Below are 19320 nucleotides of genomic sequence, written 5' to 3'. Positions count from 1 at the left end.
CCAAGTCATTAATGTCAAGTCTCAAGTCTAAATGTAGAACAGCAAGTCAAGTCAGAACAAATCAAGAGTCCAGTATCAATTTAATATCTTAAAGAAAACTAAATATCTAGGACTTTTCAATGCAATATGGTTTTAATAGGATAAAAACTTGGTAAGAGCATCATGAGTTTGATTTCTATAATCAGTTTCAACTTCAATAAATTCAATCATTCCATACAAATTCAGAAAACAGGATTTAAATTCAGTCGTCCGCTGGAACAAATCTCATCACTTTCAATCTAAGTCATTTACACAAACACAAGATCTCAAGTCAAGACTTTAGAAACCTTTTCAAGTCATCAAAGTACAAGTCAGAGTCAAGTCCCAAGTCACCAGAACCCAAGTCAAGTCAAGTCTCAAGTGACTCTCCTTCCTGTTTATAGTCGTGTCTCCTTCATGGAACCGTTTCCTGCTGGGAAAACTTAATTTTAACACTTTACACTAACATGTAACTTGGTGTCAACAAGTCGAGTTTGTTTGACGTATTTGTGTGATATCAGGTTGTTTTGATCAGAATTGATCAGTTTGATGGAGAAAGATGGGAAATTAGAGAGGGATGGATGGATGAAAGGTTTATTGGAAAGGAAACGAAATGAATGAGGGAAGAAATAGAAAGAGAGAGGAGTGCGAGAGTCAGTCATTAAAAAGATAAAAGAGCAGAGGAAGAAGAAGGAATAGTAAAAGTAGAGTAGTAGGCAGATTGGTAGAAAAAAGAAAATAATAGAATAGGTCATTAAAGTCCTGTTGAGACGATACTGAGTAGTTTCACTGCTCATCCCCAGACAACCCCAATCCTCCCAGCATGCCTTGCATGTTGAACCCCGAACTCTGACAACGCGCCCCCCCTCCTCCTGTCCATCTGTCCTCTGCCTCTCAAGGGGAGCGGTTCAAACCGGGCCAGTCACCCCCCCCCCCCCCCGCACCAATCAGACCAGAGTAATCCCCGGTCCGCTGACCAATCAGAGGCCGGCTGTGCGGCCCCCCGACCGCAGCTAAGCTCCGTTGGGAAGTAGTTGACCCCTCTGAACCCTGACCTTTGACCCCAAGCTACAGGGGGAAGAGCTGGCCTAGTTTGTGTTGGGTGTAGTCAACAAACTGTGTGTGTGTGTGTGTGTGTGTGTGTGTGTGTGCTGGATAAGCGCTGACCTGTTTGAACCGAATCCTTCGCCCTGCAGGGAAAAACACAAACCTACTTTATGTTGTTTGTTGTTTGTTGTTTGTTGCAATATTTGGCCAAAACAGCTTCTCCTGGTGTGTGTGTGTGTGTGTGTGTGTGTGTGTGTGTGTGTGTGTGTGTGTGTGTGTGTGTGTGTGTAGTAGCAATATACAAGCTGAGCTGACCTCCAGTCCATGAGCCTCATAACCTCCAGCACACAGAGACGCACTTTTTGGCTTTATGTTCTGTAAAGCCGATCAAAAAAAAATATATATATATATATTTTTTTTTTCAATCTGTCACTCTTTTACCTCAAAAATCTGCTGTAAAAACTGTTACTGCTGAATGTAAAAACTCCTCAAATCCTTTTCTGAAGTCAAAGCAGCAACACCATAATGGAAAAATACTTTATTAAAAGTAAAAGTTCTGCATTCAAAAGTTTACTTCAGTAAAAGTATAGAAGTATCAGCAGTAAAATGAACTGAAGTATGAAAAGTAAAAGAGTTTTAAATTAGGGAAGTGAGGTCACAGTGGCCATCGATCAGAGAGAGAGAGAGAGAGAGAGAATAAAAGAGCAGGATAAAAGAAATGATGAACAGAAAGAAACAAAAGAGTAGTAATCATCTAGATGCAGAAACCGAATCCAGAACAATGCTGACTGATTGCTTTATTTGAAATTTGAATTTTAGGACTGTAATTTGTAATTGTGCAGCGCAGCGTCGTGCAGCAGGTTTCTCTCTGCTGTCATCATCATGTCTCCTGCTCTCTGATGAGGAGGCTGCCAAACACACACACACACACACACACACACACACACACACACACACACACACACACACACACACACACACACACACACTGCTGTGATCCTGGAGCATCAGACAGGAGGAAGAGACAGAGAGAGAAATCAAGACATCAAGAGAGAAAAAAACATGTTTGGCGTTCTTTAATGGGACAGAGGGAAACGTATCTAAAAATATAAGACACACACAGACACACACACACACACACACACACACATCAAACTAGCAGTTATCCCTGAAATGTCCTTAATTTCTCATTACATAAACATTAATTATCCATTAAAATAACAGCTTTAATAAAGTAAGGTTAGTACCATGGGTTTATAAGGGATTTATTCATGGGTTGATTCACAGAGACTCTAGAAATTAAGGGATTTTTCATGCCTTTTGTGCAGGTTTACAGGTTATTAATGAGTTATTAATGGAAAGTTCCTGTCTCCCTCAATTTTACATTAAATTAGAAAGTAAGGAGTCAAACATTCAGAGTTTAAGGAGGTTTTGATGGGGTCCTTAACTCATTTTAAGGGGAATTTGCCTGAATTAAGGGGTGAATTAATGTAAATGTAAGGTTATTTTAAGGGATAACTGGTTCATAGAGGTGGTAGTTCAACTAAATTCAAATTTGGACAGTGTTTTTGGTAGTAATGACTTTTTATAATGTTTTAGGCATTTGAGTTAACTACTGCAACTGTTTTGGCAATAAAATATTGATAAATCAGAGAAGATCCTTTTTATTGATAAATCAGAAACAGAAAGTTAACATTCCTTCCACATTTTTTCTGTGAAGAAGCCAAATAGCGTAGTTTGCTTTTGAAAGTGATGAGATGTGTGTTGGATGAGAGTGACGGACTTCACCTCCAACAGAGAGTTAACACCGTGATGAAGCCAGACTGGGTTTTGGTTTGGATTTAAAGCACAAGTACAACGTGATCAATAATCTGAACTACTTTCTGTAAATACCTTTACTTAAGAAAACCATTATTCTCTTGAGGGAAGTCTTCAACTTCTTCCAATGTGAAGTAACTGGTAGCTTGGAAAACTAGCCTCCCCTACACTGTACACACATATGAACACATGTATCAACAAACAAGAAAGAAAGAAAGAAAGAAAGAAAGAAAGAAAGAAAGAAAGAGAATGAAATCCAGATCCAGCAGGGATTGAGCAAAGAGAGAGCTTTAAACGTCTGTGAGGAAGATAAATAGAGATGGACAGATTTAGGAGCGATGGGGGGATGAGCGAGATGGAGAAGAGGAAGACAAATGGAGGGACGACATGAAACAAGAGGAGAAAAAGACGAGAGGGAGAGAGAGAGAGAGTGTGATGGGAAAGAGAGCTAGATGAAAGGAGGATAAACGATGTGAAAGGCCTGGAGGAGAGGGATGGAGAGGGTGATCGGTTTATTGGAAAGGGACGAGAGAAAAGAGAACGGAAAAAGAGATTAGCAAAAGGAATAGAGGAAGAACAGAAAAAGAAAAAAACAATTGGTGAGTATAAGGAGGGATGAGAAAAAGGGATAGATGGATGGAAAAGGTGATTTAGGTTTATTGGAAAGGAAATGAATGAGGGAAGAGTCGGTCATTAAAAAGAGTAGAGGAAGAAGAAGAAGAAATAAAGTCAGTGAAAGAACAGAAAAAGAGGCAGATTGACAGAGAAAAAGACGAGTGGATCCATTAAAGGTGAAGAGAGTCTCGTCTTTCATTAGCAGAAGTGGAATCAGTGTAAAACGGGAGAAAGAGTGTTTAAGTAATCAATAAGTTATAATGAACAGAAAGAGTCTGTTTAATGGGAAAGAGAAAAGGATCGCGAGAGGAGGGATGGATGAAGAGAGTGATGACTTTATTGGAGAGGAAGAGAGGAGGATAGAGTGATTAGGAAGAGAAGTAGAAGGTTGAATAGAAAACATTAAAATGGGCATGATGAGGAGGTTTAGAAGTGAAGGAGAAGAGAAATAAAAAATATTTGGTAAAGAGGAGACTGATGGAGAGAGGTTTAATGTTGAGAAAGAAAGAAGAGTGAATAGAAAGAGGAATAGAGGAAGAATAGTAGACTTTCAGGTGATGTCACCTCCCTCTGGCGGCCATCTTGGAGGTCCTCAGCTCTGTGAACAGCTGACTGTGTTTCTGTCGTCTCAACAGAATTGAACAGACGGTTAATTTCTGTCTGTTTCTGACTGAACTGATCATTTCATCACTGATCCATCTGATTGATTTAGTGTTTAGATAATGTCAGCTTGTTAGCTAGCTAACCATAGTATCTGGTCAGCTAACATCACTGTCTTGTTGTTAACACATCTGATTAGCACACTAGCTAACGTATCTAGTAGCAGCTAGCGTTAGCGTGTTCACATTAACATCAGTGTGTTTGCCGGCTAGTTAGCTAGCTAACAGTTTGTTCAGGTTAACTGAGCTGACTCTTCTCAAGCTACAACTCAGAGTGTTTTGGAGTAGAGACTAGGGCTAAAGACAAGACAGTTTACTGTGTCACAGTAACCAAATCCACCTTATCACACTATTCACTTTTACTGAGAACGTTACTGAATGGATCTACAGCCACACCACAACAAGCTGACTCAGCTGCTCTCTGCTTCTAGCTGCTTGATACAGATTTACACTTTATTAACTAACAGAATATTCTACAGTGTTCCTCCATCATGGAGACTCAGCTGCTGGGAGCAGGTTGGGGATATAAAACCTCTAAAGGTTTGGAGAAGTTGGGATGAGGAGGGATGGATGGAAAGGTTGATAGGTTTATTGGAGAGGAAGATAGAAGAGTGTTGAGTCAGCCATTAGGAGAGGACAGGAGTAGAAGAAGAGAAAACAGAAAAATATAATAATTAAGGTAAAGAAAGGATGAGGCAGGATGGATTGAGAGGGAAGATGGACGGTAGATGGGCGTCGTCTTTCATTTGCAAAAGTAGAATCGATCATGAGAATCAAAAGAGATGAAAAAATCAGGATGGACATGGCTGGGTAGGAGCGAAAGAGAGGGAAGAAGAAGAACAACAAAGGAAAGAGAGAGAGAGAGAATGGGTTTATTGGAATAGTGAAGAGCCTGCAGTCAGTTTTTCACTAAGAGAAGAGAAGTGGAATCAATGGACAGAAGAGAAAGAAAAGGATAAAAATGATTGGCAGCAGCAGACTAGTTAGTGTGGAAGAGAGAGAGAGAGAGAAAGAGAGAGAGAGAGAGAGAGAGAGAGAGAGTCTTTCATTACGGAAAGGATGAGTGAAAATAGACAGCTGGAGGAGGAGTAGGAGGAGGAGAAGGGGATTGGATGATTCATGACCTAACGAGGCTGGAGCTCGTTAGCCGGCCTCGGCGTTGCCACGGGGACGGGGACAGGAAGTGGGGTGTGTTGGGGGTCAGAGGTCGAGTCAGGTCCGACCGATTACATCACCAGATACCGGACTTTTATTAAAAATCAGATACGGGAAAGTCAATATCGTCCTCAGATATGATCCAGGTTGATTGATCACATATTTATTGTAGAATTGATCGGTGCTGCACTGCTTGATGGGAAAGTCCATAACCTGAACTGATTCTAATGAGACATTCTGATGAGATTCCATGAGAGTATTGATGAATATGTTAATATGATCGGTATTATTAGGCTGTAATTAGTGTCATCCTGAGGTTCAGTGGAGAGTTTTAGTGTCACATGACGATCTGAACGCTGTTTTCCCTCCTGAAAGAACGTTCAGGGGAAAACGCTGAATACTCGTCATTTTTTGGTATATTTTGGCATGAAAATGGTCAAATTTAAACTTTCTGAATACATGTCAGTATAATGATCCGTAACAGTATTGATGAACAATGCTATGACTTGTTTTAAGCTGTTAATACGGACAAAATAGCTTGTACTTTGTCCGTATTTGTCTATCCAATACTGAAAAAAAACAAAAAACTTTCACACACTTTGGTAAAAGAAAAACAACCTAAAAGAACAATAAATTACGGTTTATTTCATTTCTTCTTGCTTTTACTTTTGCTTTAACAGCAAGCCAAGAATAAAATTCAGAGGGAAAACACTGAATACTCTGCAATTTTTAGTATATTTTGTCAAATCTGAAGATACTGAATACATGTCAGTATAATGATCCATGATAGTATTGATGAACAATGCTGTGACTTCTTTTAAGCTGCTAATTCTGACTGCAGCCGCTCCACTACATCCAATACTGAAAAAAACATCCTAAAAGAAAGATAAGTTCCAGTTTATTTCACTCCTTCTTTCTGCTCCTCTCACTTTAACAGCAGATATCAGTTCAATATCTTTATTGTTATTGGTTTGTTTGGGGAAAAAGCCGATCGGTCGAGTCAGACGCTGTTGTTTTTAAAAAGCCTGTCGTCCGACTGCTGCTCAGGCATGAAGGATGATTAGAGCTATTAGAGGAAGGACGGAGGGATGGAAACGATGATGGAGGGAGCGAGGAGAGAGAGAGAGAGAGAGAGAGATACTGCTGTAGGACATCAAATGAAGATGGCCTCGACTGAATGAGGCTGGAAGATAAGAGAGAGAGAAAGAGAGGAAGAGGAGGTTTATAGAGAGTGTATTTCAGCTGAATGAGGGGGGAGATAAGGGGAAAGAGAGAGGAGAGAGAGATAGAGAGAGAGAGAGAGAGATAGAGAGAGAGAGAGAGGGTATATCAGTGGAATAAGGATGTAACATGGAGGGAAAGAGAGAGAATACATCAACCGAATAAGAGGTGGAAGATAAGGAAAGACAGTCGACCAATTGAATAAGGATGGAAAACAGAGGGAGAGAGAGAAAGAGAGAGTATTTGGACTGAATGAGGCTGGAAGATAAGAGAAAAGAGAAAAAAGGAGAGAGAGAGAGAGGAGGTGTGACTCTCACTCAGCACAGGATTTGGCACCTTAAGCTTGAAAACTGAAAAAGGAAAGAGACTCAAAAACAACCTGGCAACCCAACAGCTGATGTCTTAAAATACAGAGGTGTGACCAAGTCAATTTCACTCGAGTCCCAAGTCAGTCTTAAGTCTAAATGTAGATTACCAAGTCAAGTCCAAGTCATTAAAGTCAAGTCTCAAGTCTAAATGTAGAACAGCAAGTCAAGTCAGAACAATCAAGAGTCCAGTATCAATTTAATATCTTAAAGAAAACTAAATATCTAGGACTTTTCAATGCAATATGGTTTTAATAGGATAAAAACTTGGTAAGAGCATCATGAGTTTGATTTCTATAATCAGTTTCAACTTCAATAAATTCAATCATTCCATACAAATTCAGAAAACAGAATTTAAATTCAGTCGTCCGCTGGAACAAATCTCATCACTTTCAATCTAAGTCATTTACACAAACACAAGATCTCAAGTCAAGACTTTAGAAACCTTTTCAAGTCATCAAAGTACAAGTCAGAGTCAAGTCCCAAGTCACCAGAACCCAAGTCAAGTCAAGTCTCAAGTCTTCTCTTCATGCAGCAAGTCAAGACTCAAGTGATTGAAACTTTGACTCGAGTCCAAGTCATGTGACTCGAGTCCCCGCCTCTGTATTTTATGCTATAAATATTGCATATTTCACTCCTAATTCATTCACTTGTCTTTATCTGGGGACCGGTCTTTATCTGTGCCTTCACACTCCTCAGCTCTTACTGTTTGAGACTCGGTTTTTATTATTCCTGTGCTTGATAATTATTTATTTGTCGGTTATCACATCTTTGCAAATGCTTTGGCAACAGAAACTCCTCTGGTCCTGCCAATAAAGCTTCAGGCTGCTGGAATCAGAGAGATTACATCGACTGGACGAGACTGGAGGAGGAGAGGAAAGACGACATGAAGAGAGTAAAGCAACTGAAAATGGAGAGAGAGAGAGAGAAAGACAGGAAAGATAGGGAAGGAGTGAGAGAAAGGGACGGAAGGAATGAAGGAAGGAGGGAAGGAGAGAGAGAGGGAAGGAAGGTAGGAGAGAGGGAAGGAGATAGATGGAAGGAGGGAAAGAGAGGAAAGGAGAGCATGGGAGGGAAGGAGAGAGGGAAGGAGGGAAGGAGGGAAGGACGGAAGGAGAGAGAGGGAAGGAAGGAGGGAGAGAGGAAAGGAGAGCAAGGGAGAAGAGGAAGGATAGGGAAAGAGGGAAGGAGTGAGAGAAAGGGACGGAAGGAATGAAGGAAGGAGGGAAGGAGAGAGAGAGGGAAGGAAGGTAGGAGAGAGGGAAGGAGATAGATGGAAGGAGGGAAAGAGAGGAAAGGAGAGCATGGGAGGGAAGGAGAGAGGGAGGGAAGGACGGAAGGAGAGAGAGGGAAGGAAGGAGGGAGAGGAAAGGAGAGCAAGGGAGAAGAGGAAGGATAGGGAAAGAGGGAAGGAGTGAGAGAAAGGGACGGAAGGAATGAAGGAAGGAGAGAGAGAGGGAAGGAAGGTAGGAGAGAGGGAAGGAGATAGATGGAAGGAGGGAAAGAGAGGAAAGGAGAGCATGGGAGGGAAGGAGAGAGGGAGGGAAGGACGGAAGGAGAGAGAGGGAAGGAAGGAGGGAGAGGAAAGGAGAGCAAGGGAGAAGAGGAAGGATAGGGAAAGAGGGAAGGAAAGAGAGAAAGGGAGGGAAGGAAGGAGAGAGAGGGGTGGAGGAAAGGAGAGAGGGAAGGAAGTAAGGAGGGAGAGGAAAGGAGAGCAATGGAGGGAAGTAAGGATAGGGAAGGAGGGAAGGCGAGAGAAAAGGATGAGAGAGAGAGGAGAGAGACAGAGAATATAAAGGAAAAGAGGGAGAAAAAGAGAGAGAGTGTTTTAATTAAATGAGGATATAACCAAGAGGAGAGAGAGAGATGGAGAGAAAAAGAGAATTAGGATGCTGAATAAGGCAAAAGAGAGAGAGAGACAAGTGACGGGAAGAGAGAGAGAAACAGCGAGAGAGAGAGAGAGAGAGAGAGAATCATCTGAAAGTGGGGAGAGAGAGAGAGAATTTATATCAATCAAACAAACCTAAAAGAGGAGCGAGTGAAGGAGACAGATGGATAAATAGATCAATGGGACGGAGCGGAGGAGGAGAGCGAGTCAACAAAGCGGACGTCAATACAGCAGAGCGCAGCTTGACAGCAGACAGGAGGAGGAGAAGAGAGAGAGAGAGAGAGGAATAGAAATGTAAATATGAAAGGTGAACGACAGGAAGACAGACAGAAGAGAGGGAGGAGAGGAGGAGGAGAGGTGGAGAGGAGGAGAGGAGGAGGAGGAGAGCAGCCGTCTGTCAGATCGAACCAGAGCAGGAGGATCAGATTAGGATTAACGGAGAGAAGTACTGGAATATTTGTGTTTGTTTTGTTTTGTTTATGCATGGAAAAAATGATGAGTGTGTGTGTGTGTGTGTGTGTGTGTGTGTGTGTTGGGAAAAAGTGTGAGAAAATGAACTGGAGTTTGTAGAAAGGCATAAAATGCGGAATGTAAAATATGACAGAAAATCATAACAAGGGGATAAACCTGTTTGTCTCATACACACACACACACACACACACACACACACACATTAATCTCACAGGAATGTACTCCTGACCGCTGGAGTAGAACCACAACACTTTTGCAAAAATTGCTACCGTGGCAACCGGCGCTATAGTAACGGTGCCCATGGAGACCGCCGACCGCAGGGCCAATCAAAAGGTCCGATTAGATAGTGACAGCGGTGACCAATAACTCCGTCACACACACACACACACACACACACACACACACACACATCTCCACCTAGCATCATGTCTTGAATTTTGTAATCTTTCTAAGTAGCTCTTTCCCGGGAAAAAGTGATGCGATTTACGTTTCCGGTTTGTTTGGAATAAACAGCAGAAGAAGAAGAACTGGGTAGTTAGCATGAGCAGCGATAGCTACCATGACTGAACAGACAAAGAAGAGAGAAACTCAAACTGCATCAACAGAAATATACAAGCTCCGCCCACACTGTTTGATTGACAGGTGATCTGTGGGAAGAGCAGTAAGAGCAACGGCTGCTTAGCTGCAAAGATGGAGACTAAATGTTAGTACTGAAAGCTTGTCAGTGAACTACAATAACCAGAATTCATTGCACCTGTGACACAGAACATGGTGTTGGTCGGCTGCTTGTTTGTGTAACTGAATATTGAGGCTATTGAAGTTTGAAACAGTTTACATGCTATATGTAGGAGGTAACATGTTTCTAATTAGCTGTATGTTGTGCTTGTTTTACTAAAGTAGTGATGACCGGATGGGATTTAACAGTCAGCTAATGCTAGCCTCATTAGCTGACTAATGAGCTAGCCTAGCCTACTGGAGTTAGAGATTTTAGTGCCTGAAAAAAATACAGGATATAAATGTAGGAAATCTAAGATCTGAGCTCACTGCCTGTCAACAATCCAGCTGAACACTGCTGTCATGTGAAAACCTTGTAACTCTAATTTCATGTTTTAACTTCATCTGAAGGATTACATGCTCCTGTGTGGTCTGGATTCTTTGGCTTATGAAACCGGTTCAAAACTCCTTGGATGAACTCTAAATTCCTCGTCATCCAGCTGAACCAAGCTGTTCTGTTGATGTTTTAGAGACAGGAGGTTTTGACCCAGCAGCCTGAAGTCCTGCAGCCTGAAGTAAACCAGCAGCCTGAAGTCCTGCAGCCTGAAGTAAACCAGCAGCCTGAAGTCCTGCAGCCTGAAGTAAACCTGCAGCCTGAAGTAAACCTGCAGCCTGAAGTAAACCAGCAGCCTGAAGTAAACCTGCAGCCTGAAGTAAACCAGCAGCCTGACGTAAACCTGCAGCCTGAAGTAAACCAGCGGCCTGACGTAAACCTGCAGCCTGAAGTAAACCTGCAGCCTGAAGTAAACCTGCAGCCTGAAGTAAACCAGCAGCCTGACGTAAACCAGCAGCAGAAGTAAACCAGCAGCCTGAAGTAAACCAGCATCCTGAAGTAAACCAGCAGCCTGAAGTAAACCTGCAGCCTGAAGTAAACCTGCATCCTGAAGTAAACCAGCAGCCTGAAGTAAACCAGCAGCCTGAAGTAAACCTGCAGCCTGAAGTAAACCTGCATCCTGAAGTAAACCAGCAGCCTGAAGTAAACCAGCAGCCTGAAGTAAACCAGCAGCCTGAAGTAAACCAGCAGCCTGAAGTCCTGCAGCCTGAAGTAAACCAGCAGCCTGAAGTAAACCAGCAGCCTGAAGTCCTGCAGCCTGAAGTAAACCTGCAGCCTGAAGTAAACCTGCATCCTGAAGTAAACCAGCAGCCTGAAGTAAACCAGCAGCCTGAAGTAAACCTGCAGCCTGAAGTAAACCTGCATCCTGAAGTAAACCAGCAGCCTGAAGTAAACCAGCAGCCTGAAGTAAACCAGCAGCCTGAAGTAAACCAGCAGCCTGAAGTCCTGCAGCCTGAAGTAAACCAGCAGCCTGAAGTAAACCAGCAGCCTGAAGTCCTGCAGCCTGAAGTAAACCAGCATCCTGAGGGAAACTGACTGTCATGTCTGTTGCGTTCTGTCTCTGCATCATGTTGAACTGAGCCGCCGTCCGCTCCGCTCTCTTCTGTTGTGCTTTGTGTTTTCCCATAATCCTCCTTTGCACGCCCTCGTTAAGGGAGGTCAGCTCTAATTGGACGCGGATCTCCTTAACGCCTCCTATTAGCTTGTTAGGAAAGGTTAGCCGGTGTAGAAGTTCCTGCCTCGGCCCGGCGCTCAGTAACATTCGGCTCAATTAGCAGAGCCGAGTCTTCGTTTGGAAATGAGCGACTTGTTCAGACTGAGAGCTGAACTGCTGCCAGATACTGAGCAGCAGGCTGAGAGAGAAGAAGAAGAGGAGGATGGAAATCAGTGGAAAGACATTAATGCATGACAAACGTTCAGAGGTGTGAGCAAGTCAGCTTTGCTCGAGTCCCAAGTCAGTCTCAAGTCTCAAATCAAGTCCCAAGTCAAGTCCATGTCGTTAATGTCAAGTCTCAAGTCTAAATGTTTAAACTGCTTGAGTCTTGACTTGATGCATGAAGAGAAGACTTGAGACTTGACTTGACTTGGGTTCTGGTGACTTGGGACTTGACTCTGACTTGTACTTTGATGACTTGAAAAGGTTTCTAAAGTCTTGACTTGAGATCTTGTGTTTGTGTAAATGACTTAGATTGAAAGTGATGAGATTTGTTCCAGCGGACGACTGAATTTAAATTCTGTTTTCTGAATTTGTATGGAATGATTGAATTTATTGAAGTTGAAACTGATTATAGAAATCAAACTCATGATGCTCTTACCAAGTTTTTATCCTATTAAAACCATATTGCATTGAAAAGTCCTAGATATTTAGTTTTCTTTAAGATATTAAATTGATACTGGACTCATTATTTGTTCTGACTTGACTTGCTGTTCTACATTTAGACTTGAGACTTGACATTAATGACTTGGACTTGACTTGGTAATCTACATTTAGACTTGAGACTTGACTTGAGACTTGTGCCTCAAGACTTGAGACTGACTTGGGACTCGAGCAAAGTTGACTTGGTCACACCTCTGATTTTTCTTCATAATTGAGGATGCAATGCCTGTAGAACATGATAGTTTTCCTGCCTAATGGGGTTCAGCTAGTGGGGATCCCAAGGAAGGAAGGAAGGAAGGAAGGAAGGAAGGAAGCCTCTAAGCAGTCTTGTCTTTCATTTCCACCTCTTCCTCTCTTCTCTGATATTTGTGTGTTTAGTTTCTCTGCTGAGGAGTTTTGTTTTCATCCGTTAGTTAGTTTGTTCTTCAGAGGATTTCTCAAACATTTCTGAACAGATTTCCATCAGATGTTTTGCTCTGAGCTGCAGAACAATTGATTAGATTCCTGTGTGAGCCGGACCTGGAGTTCCCAATTAGAAGATTTTTACCCAGAACTATGAAACGAACAGAGAGAGACTTGATTCTAAATCCTAAGAGGATTTTTGCAGGCTGAAGAAATCAATTTAACTTCAAATTGAAGTGATAGGAGTGATGCGTTCGGGTGTAACAGCGAACCGGAGGATTGTTCAGCGCCGGTGGAGGTTTCTGAGCGTCTTCTGGTTCGCTCGAACCTGAGGAAGCAACTAGCGAAACGCGTTGTTCGCTGCTCAAGCCTGAGAAGCCTGTTTTACATTAGCAGGTTTTATTATATTTTTGACCCATTCTAACATCAGTTTCTAGAAACTTTAAGCAAATTGTTGGGAGAGTTTCAGAAACAGGAGTTAAAATCTGAAAAAATATAAAAGCATACATTACTTTTTCCATGTTGGTGATTAGCAGAACACCTAGACAGATGCTGGGCTGTGAAAACATGTGAAATATATTGAATATCTGTTTTCATCTTGAACACACTCTGAAAATAACGATGATACTGACCGACCGGTTCAGACTTCATGTTAAAACGTCATGTCTTCTCTTGTTCCAGGTCTGAGGGGGTCCACCCCCACCTCCTGACTTCCTGTTTACTTCCTGAACCGCAGTGAGCGCTTCCTGTTCGTCCTGTCGTCTGGTTGGAGGCCGCAGCTGTCCGTCACGCCACTTTCACACTGTAAGTACCGGTGGAATAAAATCAAATTGATGTGATGCTGATCGGCAGATCCTCGTCGGCTGCGTTGCTTTCACGTGCTACTTTGGAAAATCAAACCCAGACCCAAGACAAAAAGCATAAACAAACATGGCCGCCCTGCAGCTGAACAAGATAATTTAATGAACTTCATTCAAACAAATGTCAGTTATGATGATTAGTCTGCAAACCTGTAATGAAGCTGCAGGTGTGTTGAAGTGTTTTCTTACTGTTAACTGACACTAAACCTGATCTTTTCACCATGTTGAGAAGGTTAACGGTTATCAGTCAGAACTAGGTAGCAAATTTTCTCAGACTTTCCGACTTCATCATCCGACTTTCAGTGTTGTTTATGTAAAAAAAGAGTAGGAAATTTGTTTCTCCGACAAATCCGACAACATGTGACAGCAGAGGGAGATCATGAAGTAATCGCACCTCTCACTTCTCGTTCACCTCGAACACGACAACAGAGTCTCAGTCCTCTAACGAGAGAACCGCAACTACAGGAAACCGCCCCGAAACACAAGGGATTATGGGTAGAAGGAGACGGAAAGCCGAGCAGAACAAAATGAAGTCTGGACTGATGCTCATATTCAGCTGTTTCTTCATGTGTTCTGAACTGGTCTGAACACCACAGAAGAAGAGACAGACGAGTCCATCATATGTTAGATAAAGTTACAGGAACTGGAGTCTAAAAACTCGGTCCGATAAACAAGCTGCTGGTGAGTCACGTGACTTTTGTTTACAAGTCCTGCTTGGCTTGTGATTGGTCAGTTTGAAGATAAACAAACTGAATACAGAAATACAACAAAGTCGGCTTTTTCCTCTCTGGTTCAGACCAAAGAAAACAAAGTGGAGGATCGGTCGAACTTTTCTAGACTTCACAGCGACTCTGATCCTGCTTCGATCAGTTCGCTCATCATCCAGGGTGCGTTTGATTCGTCGATCTCCAGAATATTTTCCTGCTTCCTGCTGAAGGAAAGTGAAGCGAAGTGTTTGTCGGTTCTGTTCTCCGCTGCTTCCTGCCTGGTCGGGACGATCAGTCAGCCTGCTGCACAGTCCCAACGGAGACACACACACACACACACACACACACAAGAAAAGAAAAGACAAACATGCATATTCTCACATGCACAAACACGTTCAAAAGCGCAAATATACACACAAAAATGAGGGCACAGACATGCGGAGACACACACACACACACACACACACACACACACACACTACTTCATTACGTATTACTGTGCTGCTGTGTCACAAGGACAAAGTATTTCATATTAAAACTCTCTCTCTCTCTCTCTCTCTCACACACACACACACACACACACGTGCACACACACTCAATTTTCAATTCAATCAGCTTTATTGACGTGAATATTAGCAGAACAGGATTGTGAAAGCATCTCATCATAATCAGATAAAGAGAATAACAAATAAAACCAGAACATAAGAGTAAATATCTGTTCCACTTGTATGGCTGTGTGTGTGTGTGTTTGTGTGTGTGTGTGTGTGTGTGTGTGTGTTCCCATGGTTTCACCTGCCCTGAGGACATTGATTGTCTGTGAGGGAAGAAAAGAAACTCTGTGTGTGTCTTTGTTTGTGTGTGTGTGTGTGTGTGTGTGTGTGTGTGTGTGTCCCGCTCCACTTTTCTGATGAACCCACTTTCCCTCAACCCGCCTCGTCTACCCAGAATGCCTTTCAGCAGCGCAGTTTGGCTCAGAAGGTTCTGGGTTCAAGTCCAGGCTTTTCATTTCCCATCCTGAACTATCAAGAACAAGAAAATGAAATGACTTAAATAACTGGAGCTACAGCCCAAAACAAGGTGACATACTGGCTCCTGATTGGTCCAGACGGCTGCTGTGGCAACACTGTTACGACAATAAAGGTCTTGAATTGAAAAAGACGCACAGACAAAGAGACAGACAGACTGTTATCGACCAGGTAGAGGTGACATCCACACACACACACACACACACACACACATGCAGTATATTGATTGTTTGGCAGCAGCGGGGAGGAGGGGCGGTGGTTGCCGTGGTAACCTGACTATGGGATATCCCCCAGTTCAGAAAGTCACCTTTACTCTCACACACACAGAAATTGAAAGAGAGAGTGAGAGACTTTTGACGTTCTTTAATCAAACATCTCGTCTAAAAAAGGGAGAGAAGAATAGATAGATAGATAGATAGATAGATAGATAGATAGATAGATAGTAGTTTAGAAAGAAAAGATGGAGGATGGAGAGGAGAAACAGAAAGTTTAGATGGAAATGAGCAAGAATGAAGAGTTTGGAGGGAAGAGAGGAAGAAAAGTTCAGTTTCTGAAATGAACGACAGAGGAAGAGGAGGAGTGATGGAACGCTCCCTCCGGCCCTGCTTTCATCTCTCTCTCTCTCTCTCTCTCTGATGTACATCCTTCATTTATCTGTCCATCCCTCTGATCATCCCTCGCTCCTCCTCCTTCTCTTCCTCCTCCCTCTCCTCCATGATGGCTGTTCCCTCTCTCGCTTTTTTCATTCTCTCTCTCTCTCTCTCTTTACTCCCCCCCATTGTCACTCCCATTCTCTCTCTCTTTCTTAGTCCTTCTTTCTTTCTCTCGCTTTTTTCTCTCCAAAACACACTCTTTCACTCATTCTCCCTCTTTTTCTTTGTCTCTCTCTTTCTTTCTTTCTCTTCCTCTTTTTTCTGTTTCTTTCTCTCTGTCGTTCTACTTGGATGGAAACTAATGTGAACGCAGCATGAGAGAGAGAGAGAAGGAATGAGGGAAAGAGAGAGGGTATGATGAACTTTCTCTTTGTCTTCTCTTTTCCTTTTTTCAGTGAAATTGTCTTTTTGAAAACAAGCGTCATCCTCTTTTATCCACGACCAATTTCAGCCCTAGTTTCTTTCTTTTCCTCTCATTCACTCTCTTTCTCTCCTTCTTTATCATTCACTTTCTCTCTGTATTCTTGTCTTTTATCCAAAGCCGTCGTGTGCCACTTTCTAACTCGACTTTTCTCTCTCTTTTCAGTCTCTCTTTCTCTATCGTCACTTCTTCTTCTCTCTTTCTTTCTTCCTCTCTAACTCGCGCTCTTTCTTAATCCCTACTTTTCGTCTTCTCTCTCTTTCTCTTCTTTTCCAGCTCCCTCTCTTCTTCTATTCTCTTTCCCAAATCCCCCTATACGCCTCCTTTGTCCTTCTTCTTCTCTCCCTCTCTCTGCTTCTTCTTTCTCATCCCTCCTCTCTGTTGGTGTCTTCAGTGAAATCGAGTGTCTTGTTGAAAACAAGTGAGTCATCCTCTTTGATCTCCTCCTTATAAAAGCCGTTGAGCAGCAGAAAGCTTCTATTCAGACTGAAGCCTCCAGTCTGAAGACGGTTTGTTGTTTGAAGCTTCGTGGCGCCTGTCATTCATTCTCCTTCGCTCTTGTTCGCCCTCATTCGCTCCCGATCGCTGTCGTGCCCTCTGATTCGCTCTCATTCCCTCTGATTCGCTCTCATTCCCTGTCTCTTACTGTCATTCCTCCTCGTTTCACCCTCATTTGCTCTTGTTTGCTCACATTTTCCCTCCAGTTCACTCTCATTGATTCTCATTCCCTCTCATTCCACTCTCATTTACTCACATTTCCCTCCAATTCACTCATTTATTATCATTCACTCCCATTCACTCTCATTCACACCAATTCATTCTCATTTGTCATTATTCTCTATCATTCGCTCTCATTTTGCTCTCATTTTCTCCCGTTTGCTCTCATGTCCCCTCATTCACTCATTCTATCCCATTCACTCTCATTCACTCTCATTCTATCCCATTCGCTCTCATTCACTCTTATTCGCTCTCATTCACTCTTATTCGCTCTCATTCACTCTTATTCGCTCTCATTCACTCTTATTCGCTCTCATTCCCTCTTATTCGCTCTCATTCACTCTCATTCCCTCTTATTCGCTCTCATTCACTCATTCACTCTCATTCCTTTATTCACTCTCATTCACTCTTATTCGCTCTCATTCACTCTCATTCCCTCTTATTCGCTCTCATTCACTCATTCACTCTCATTCCCTTATTCACTCTCATTCACTCTTATTCACTCACATTCACTCTCATTCCCTCTTATTCGCTCTCATTCACTCTCATTCACTCTTATTCGCTCTCATTCACTCATTCACTCTCATTCCCTTATTCACTCTCATTCACTCTTATTCACTCTCATTCACTCTCATTCCCTCTTATACGCTCTCATTCACTCTCATTCCCTCTTATACGCTCTCATTCACTCTCATTCCCTCTTATTCGCTCTCATTCACTCATTCACTCTCATTCCCTTATTCGCTCTCATTCACTCTTATTCCCTCTTATTCGCTCTCATTCACTCTCATTCCCTCTTATTCGCTCTCATTCACTCATTCACTCTCATTCCCTTATTCACTCTCATTCACTCTTATTCACTCTCATTCACTCTCATTCCCTCTTATACGCTCTCATTCACTCTCATTCCCTCTTATTCGCTCTCATTCACTCTCATTCCCTCTTATTCGCTCTCATTCACTCATTCACTCTCATTCCCTTATTCACTCTCATTCACTCTTATTCACTCTCATTCACTCTCATTCCCTCTTATACGCTCTCATTCACTCTCATTCCCTCTTATACGCTCTCATTCACTCTCATTCCCTCTTATACGCTCTCATTCACTCTCATTCCCTCTTATTCGCTCTCATTCACTCATTCACTCTCATTCCCTTATTCGCTCTCATTCACTCTTATTCCCTCTTATTCGCTCTCATTCACTCTCATTCCCTCTTATTCGCTCTCATTCACTGCCATTCCCTCCCACCCTCACTCCAATTCACTCTCAATTATTATCATTCCCTTTTATTCACTCCCATTCACTCTCATTTATTATCATTTGCTCTCATTCACTCCCATCCTCTCTCATTCACGGCAATTAATTCTTATTTGTCATTATTCTCTATCATTCACTCTCATTTTGCTCTCATTTTCTCTCATTTACCCTCATTCACTCTCATTCACTGTCACTCCCTCTCATTCTATCCCATTCACTCATTCCCTGCTATTTGCTCTCATTCACTCTCATTTACTCCCATTTGCTGTGATTCCCTCTCATTCCACCATCATTCGCTCTCATTCACTCTCACTTGCTGTCATTCCCTCATATTCCCTCTCATTCACTTCCATTCGCTCATCTGCTGTCATTTACTGTCATTCGCTCTCATTCACACCAGTTCATTCTCATTTGTCGTTATTTGCTATCATTTTCTTCCATTTTCTCTCATTCACTTCCATTCACTCATCTGCTGTTATTTACCCTCATTCACTCTCATTCTATTCCATTCGCTCTCATTCCCTTTTATTCGCTCATTTACTGTCATTCTGTCATTTCACTCTCATTCGCTCTCATTTGCTGTCATTCATTCTCATTCACTCCCATTCACTGTTATTCCCTCTCATTTCACCCTCATTCCCTCTAATTCACTCCCATTCACTCTCATTTATTATCATTCACTCTCATTCATGCCAGTTTATTCTCATTTGTTATTATTCACTATCATTTGCTCTCGTTTTGCTCTCATTTTATCGCATTCGCTCTCATCATTCCCTCTCATTCATTCTTATTCGCTCTCATTTACTCTCATGCACTTCTGTTCACTCGCATTCGCTCCTATTTGCTCTCATTTTTTATTTGCTCTAATTTGATATCATTCGCTCCTGTTCATGCTCGTTCAATCGCATTCAGTCTCGCTCACTTTCATTTACTCTCTTTTGCTCTTATTCTGTCTCATTTGCTTCCTTTAGCTCCCATTCATTTGTTTTTATTCACTTTCAATCGCTCTCATTCGCTTCCATTTGCTCTCATTCAT

The 19320-nt window shown here is 42.3% G+C and overlaps 2 protein-coding genes across 2 annotated transcripts in view; both read right to left on the bottom strand.

Moving 5' to 3' along the window:
• Nucleotides 1-19320, bottom strand: part of LOC144542874 (nuclear factor 7, ovary-like) — a 443231-nt gene that overhangs the window by 278758 nt on the left and 145153 nt on the right. The window lies entirely within an intron of this gene.
• On the bottom strand, nucleotides 10418-11626 carry LOC144542912 (uncharacterized). Its single transcript, XM_078290516.1, has one exon. The coding sequence runs from the start codon at nucleotides 11624-11626 to the stop codon at nucleotides 10418-10420; it is 1209 nt and encodes a 402-aa protein (XP_078146642.1).

This window comes from Centroberyx gerrardi, chromosome 19, assembly GCF_048128805.1.
Source record: "Centroberyx gerrardi isolate f3 chromosome 19, fCenGer3.hap1.cur.20231027, whole genome shotgun sequence".
Taxonomy (NCBI): Eukaryota; Metazoa; Chordata; class Actinopteri; order Beryciformes; family Berycidae; genus Centroberyx; species Centroberyx gerrardi.
Note: the sequence above shows the minus strand (reverse complement) of the source record. Positions and strands in the feature narration are given on the sequence as shown.